Source organism: Vicia villosa, unplaced genomic scaffold, assembly GCF_029867415.1.
Source record: "Vicia villosa cultivar HV-30 ecotype Madison, WI unplaced genomic scaffold, Vvil1.0 ctg.000506F_1_1, whole genome shotgun sequence".
Classification (NCBI taxonomy): Eukaryota; Viridiplantae; Streptophyta; class Magnoliopsida; order Fabales; family Fabaceae; genus Vicia; species Vicia villosa.
This window is the reverse complement of record NW_026705241.1, coordinates 509904-515943: the sequence shown is the minus strand read 5'-3', so window position 1 is coordinate 515943 and position 6040 is coordinate 509904. Positions and strand designations below refer to the sequence as shown.

Genomic DNA, 6040 nt, shown 5'->3' with positions numbered 1-6040 from the left:
TAAAAATATTTTACACTGTCAGTGCATCACCCCTTTTCTCATATATATATATATATATATATATGTATATATATATATATATATATATATATATATATATATATATATATATATATATATATATATATATATATATGTCGTGTCAAATAAAAAAAGTGTCAAAATAGTTTTTTTTTTTTTTTATTTTTTTATTTTCATGGTAGAGAAATTGTTACAATTTTGTAATACACATTTTTTGTTAAGTGGAATCCACGTAGATCCAACAACTTGATGGAATCTTCCTATATTTTTTGTTGGATTGTGTTCTTCACTGAAACACTTTTAGCTCTACCTGGGTTTTCTACTAGTGCTTTACCAACTTTCCCCACCTGGGTACCCATCAAAATGTAATCTTTCTTCAATTTCAATGACTTTTCAGTGTTTTCAAATGATGGGTACGAACAAGTTTCGATCTTTATGCTGAAAACTTTGTTGGGTGCCTTGGAATTTGAGTAAAAAATGAAGCAGCTTATGGTTCTGCACCTTGTGATTTGGATTTGGGTAATCCTCTTTTTTGGTGTTGGTGATAGTGCAAGGCCTGAAAGTGTGAAAATTGGAGCAGTTTTCACCTTTGATTCTGTGATAGGTAGAGTTGCAAAGGTGGCTATGGAAATGGCTGTTTCTGATGTCAATTCTGACACAACTGTTCTTAATGGTACCAAGCTTGACTTGATAATGAAGGATGGTATGTGTAATGCTTTTCTGGGATCAACTGGAGGTACCTAGATTCGACCTTAATTTATTCCAAAAGAAATCTTCAACCTTAAGACTTTTCTTGTTTTCTTTTTATCTGTGTTGGCTTTTTATCTTCAATTTTGTTAGTTTTCTTTCTATGTTGTTGACTTGTTGCCTCTTAAACTCTCAGCCAATATCTGAATTTGTTTAGTCTGTTTGATCATGTATGATTATGTGTGAAGCAATGACATAGACACTAACACGTTGATACCGGTAATAATCTGAGAAAGTGAAATAGTTGAATGTAACCGTTTGTATGAGTATCGGACACTCCCACATGTCGGACACCGGACATGCTTTCAGATTAAAGTGTCCGTGCAACATAGTTTATTAGCTTTGAGTCATGGTTGGTTTATTATGTCTTTATGATTTTATTTATGCTACTGTATGTATTTTATCCATAGCTGTCTGAAGTGTTTGGAGAACCTACGTTGATTAGTCGCAGTTTAACCATGACAAAACAAATAGATGCCCTATTCAGCCATTGTTTAAATGTGACAAACATTTTACAAGGCCCTATTAAGCAAAGGGTTAACTGTGAGAAATTTTGATCATGTGCAGTAGCCTGTCTTGCATCCCCTCAAAGACTATCCTGATTTTATTTTATCCTTACTAAGTATACTATATTTGGAATTTCAAGTGACAGCTCATTATTTTCTTAGGTTACAGTTCTTGTTGATTTCTCATTCTGTTGCAATGGTTTCATTACTACTCTAATATTACTTTTACAAACATTGTTTTTTGGATGCAAATTTTCCAATTTTAAATTTGCAGTTTGTATAGGTTCTACTCTCTATTTGAACATTTTCTATATACAGCTTTTCAGGTACTTGAGCAAGGAGTTATAGCCATAATTGGTCCACAATCATCCGCTATGGCTCATTCGATTTCTCAAATAGCGGATGCTGTCCATGTTCCCCTTATTTCATATGCTGCAACTGATCCAACCTTATCATCCCTTCAGTTTCCTCTCTTTTTCCGTACCGTACAAAGTGACTCAGAACAAATGTCTGCAATGGCCGATCTGATCGACTTTAACGGATGGAAAGAGGTCATTGTTGTATACTTGGACGATGATTACGGAAGAAATGGAATATCATCATTGAGCGACGAACTTGAAAACAGGAGATTGAAAATAGCTCACAAACTACCTTTGAGTATTCAGTTCGATCTGGATGAAATCACTAAACTGCTAAATCAATCCAAAGTATTTAGCCCTCGTGTTTTTGTTGTTCATGTCAACCCTGATCCGAGATTGAGAATTTTTTCCATCGCTCGCAAACTTCAAATGATGACTAGTGACTATGTATGGCTTGTCACAGATTGGCTCGCTGCTACCCTACATTCGTTTCTACCAGCGAATCAGAAAGCTCTTAGCATCGTCGAAGGAGTTGTTGGTCTTCGCCAACATATTCCAGATTCTAGTAAAAGAAGAGATTATATTTCTCGGTGGAAAAAAATGCAAAAGGAAGGTATAGCAAATACTAGCTTGAATTCTTATGGATTCTTCGCTTACGATACAATTTGGACAGTTGCACATTCAATTGATAAGTTTTTGAAAGTATATAAAAATATTACGTTCTCGCTTCACGACAACAATATGGTAGCTCATACAGAAGGAATCGGTATTCAGCTTGAGAAGCTCAAAGTTTTTGCTGGTGGATCTGATTTTGTGGACATATTATTAAACTCGAATTTTAGCGGCGTGAGTGGTCAAATTCGGTTTAGTTCAGACAGAAATATCATAAGTAGTGGTTATGATGTTCTCAATATCAATCGGATGAAAATTAATAAGGTTGGTTATTGGTCTAATCATTCGGGATTTTCAGTTGTTCCTCCAGAAGTTCTTGCAAAAAAGAAACATCGCAGGGCTTCTGTAGATCAAAAGCTTGGCAATATAACTTGGCCAGGTGGGAAAACAGAACGACCGCGCGGCTGGGTGATTGCTGATAATGCTAAGCCGTTGAGAATTGGAGTGCCGAAGAGAGCGAGTTTTGTTGAATTTGTAACCGAACTGCAAGATAGTCATCATATTCAAGGGTATTGTATCGATATCTTCAAGAAGGCCTTGGAGTTTATTCCGTATGAAATTCCTTATGTTTTCAAGCCGGTTGGAAATGGTAAATCAAATCCAAATTATGACGCACTTGTGAAAAAGATCGATGAAAATGTAAGCGAAACTCATCATGAAAAAAAAGAAATAGTCTTAAAATTCGCTATTCGATGTTCTATTAGATATTAGTCGCTCGTGCAATCATGCTTGTATGTGTTTAACAACAATGCTGTTATGTGAGATTTTGTTACAGGTATATGATGCGGTTGTTGGAGACATTGCGATTGTGACGAACCGAACAAAGATTGCGGACTTTTCTCAGCCTTTTGCATCATCTAGTCTTGTTGTAGTGGCTCCTATCAACAGTTCAAAATCAAATGCTTGGGTATTCCTCAAACCATTCTCAGCAGATATGTGGTGTATCATTATTGCATCTTTTTTCATGATTGGAGTGGTTATATGGATTCTTGAACACCGAGTCAACGACGAGTTCCGCGGTCCTCCTAAGAGACAAATTGTAACAATGTTTATGTAAGCCATTTTAGTAACTTCATGCAATTTTCTTATTATCTCGTGTTTTAGATTCTAACTCCACACATTTTATTTTGTTTTTTAGGTTCAGCCTCTCAACATTGTTTAAGACAAATAGTAAGAAAAAGCTCTAAACTCGAATAGTTTTTGTTTCTTACACATCGATCTAATAAACTCTCGCTTTGTCTTGAAATCAGATAATACCGTAAGCTCGCTTTCGAAAATGGTGTTGATAGTCTGGCTTTTCCTACTGATGGTGATCACAGCTAGCTATACAGCAAGTTTGACCTCAATTCTCACAGTGGAACAGCTTTCGTCGCCGATCACAGGAATCGATAGCTTGATTGCAAGTAACTGGCCTATTGGATACCAAGTAGGGTCATTTGCTTATAGCTATCTGACAGATAATCTTTATGTATCAAGTTCAAGACTTGTTTCCTTAGGCTCTCCCGAGGAATACGCGGTAGCACTTCGAAATGGTCCATCCGGTGGAGGCGTAGCAGCTATCGTCGACGAGCTTCCGTACGTTGAGTTGTTTCTGTCAAAAGAAACTGAGTTTGGTATTATCGGTCAGCCGTTTACCAGAAGCAGTTGGGGATTTGTAAGTGCTTTCTAATTATATAACGAGTCCGTAAAAATCGTTCCAAAATGAGCGGCGTATTCAATTTTCAATTTCAATGTAATATTAACCACCTTTTTTCAATTTTACCAGGCTTTTCAAAGAGACTCTCCTCTCGCACTTGACATGTCAACCGCAATTCTAAAACTCGCCGAAAGTGGAGAGCTTCAAAACATACACGAAAAATGGTTTTGCAAGATGGGCTGTCCCGGTGAACGGAAAAGCGACCCTAAACCCGACCAACTTCATTTGACCAGCTTCTGGGGTCTATATCTCTCATGCAGTGTCATCTCTGTCATGGCGCTTGTTATTTTTATGCTGCGAATGATTAGCCAATATGTTGGATTCAAACAAAGACAAAAGGACGTCGCTGCCACGTCGTCAGAACCGTCAGACAGTCGTTGTTCCCGGGTCATTGTGAACTTCTTTAACTTCATTGATAAAAAGGAAGATGCCATCAAGAAAATGTTCACTCAAAATGACAATGCTCATAACCCCAACTCAGAATTATGATAGTGACAAACAATAATGGTAATCATGTACATAGTATTTGTAGAAGCACAAATGTTTGTCAAGTTTTTGAAAAAAATGTTGTCTTGTTAACAATGGTTTGCTACATTATTGGAATCAAATGTAATAAGTTAATAATAACATGCTGTGAAAATATAGTTTAATGAATTATATAGCGGAGTTACTTCTCCCCTATCCAAAAAAAAAAAAAAGTCCAAACATTTTCATGCTGTGGATGTTGTTTCCATTTCATAGCTTTGTAGTAGTTTGATTAATAAACATGTTTGATTATTAACAAGACCGCAGGCTCAAATTTATTACAATTAACCCGTGGCTAAATAGATTGTGGTTAAAATAAGGTTTATAATATTTTTAGTTATTTTTTCATAATTAAACTAAGATTAATCTACGCAAGTCCACCGAAAAAATAGAGTCGGCTCTAAATTAAAATAATTTATGTAAAGGGAATAAGAGAGACTTACTTTTTATCTACAATGTATATAATCTAAATAAACAAAAGAGTGTAAATAATTCTCAGCTATCTCGGCCACAACAAACGCAATTAAAAAGATAATTTACACAATTTTATTCGTATATTTTTTCGTCGCAGGAGAATTCTATCCTAAATTAAAAAAAAAAAATCTTGACTTTAAGAGAGATAGAGAAATTCCATAAAGGTTTGCTATTTGTCACTTGTCAGGGACCAATTGTCCATTCAATTACAAGAGTTTAATTTCATTATTCTTGGTTAATAACAAGAACTAAAAAATTATGATTTAATCTAAAGTTTCTTATATTTATTAACTAACTTTGTTTTACTATTAAAAATAATTTTTAATAATTGAACATTTATTAATCAATTTTATAATTTTATTAACCGAACTTTGTTTTACTAGTAAAAACTATTTTAAAAGCAGTTCGCAAAGATGATATGTGGAATCCACCGATTTTGTAAAGTACTAAACATATTTCTTCTCCTAGGGATTTCAAAAGGGAAATTAAATACAAGTGTAATATTTTAATCCTATAAAAATAAAAATAAAAATCTAAAATCACAAAGGAGTTGCAAATAATTATTCACCCATTTTAAATTTATGAAAATATGCATGTATGTGAATTGTGTATCATTGTGGCGTGGGTAGTACATATGTTCGAGTATCCAAAACATCATATCCAAAGCATCGAAGGAAAAATTTGGGTCTATTTAATACTTAAACTATTTTTCATTATGACGATTTGAAAAATTTGGGTCTATTTAATATTTAAACTGTTTTTCATTATGATGATTTAAAGACAAGAGTTTTTTAAATTATGTAATTAAAGATGTTTAAATAGGGGTAATTGTCATACTCAAATTTTGTCCCTTGATTAATAAATCAATGCATTCACCAAATATTCAGATCATTTGCATATCATAACATGTATTTCATCTTGCATGTGCTTAAAATGTCAACCAAAATAAATTTTTGGATCTAATTAATTGATTTTAATTAATTTTAAACTCTTAATTGACCAAATCAAACACTTGCCACGATATCTGTCATTCTCCCACG

General features: G+C 34.1%; 1 protein-coding gene across 1 annotated transcript; it reads left to right on the top strand.

Annotated features, from left to right (window-relative positions):
* Positions 1–300: 300 nt before the first annotated feature.
* On the top strand, positions 301–4628 carry LOC131629064 (glutamate receptor 3.7). The gene is made up of 6 exons (XM_058899862.1): positions 301–757; positions 1593–2944; positions 3081–3358; positions 3444–3475; positions 3556–3959; positions 4071–4628. Exons 1-6 carry the CDS (start codon positions 499–501, stop codon positions 4488–4490), a joined length of 2745 nt encoding a protein of 914 aa, XP_058755845.1. The 5' UTR covers positions 301–498; the 3' UTR covers positions 4491–4628.
* The last annotated feature ends 1412 nt before the right edge of the window (positions 4629–6040 follow it).

Bases quoted from the DNA above. Each gene is read 5' to 3' on its own strand.
- LOC131629064 (XM_058899862.1), top strand. From the start codon at position 499: ATGAAGCAGCTTATGGTTCTGCACCTTGTGATTTGGATTTGGGTAATC. The intron at 2,945-3,080 runs GTAAGCGAAACT...ATTTTGTTACAG, and splicing joins TGAAAAAGATCGATGAAAAT to GTATATGATGCGGTTGTTGG. The intron at 3,476-3,555 runs GTAAGAAAAAGC...TCTTGAAATCAG, and splicing joins AACATTGTTTAAGACAAATA to ATAATACCGTAAGCTCGCTT.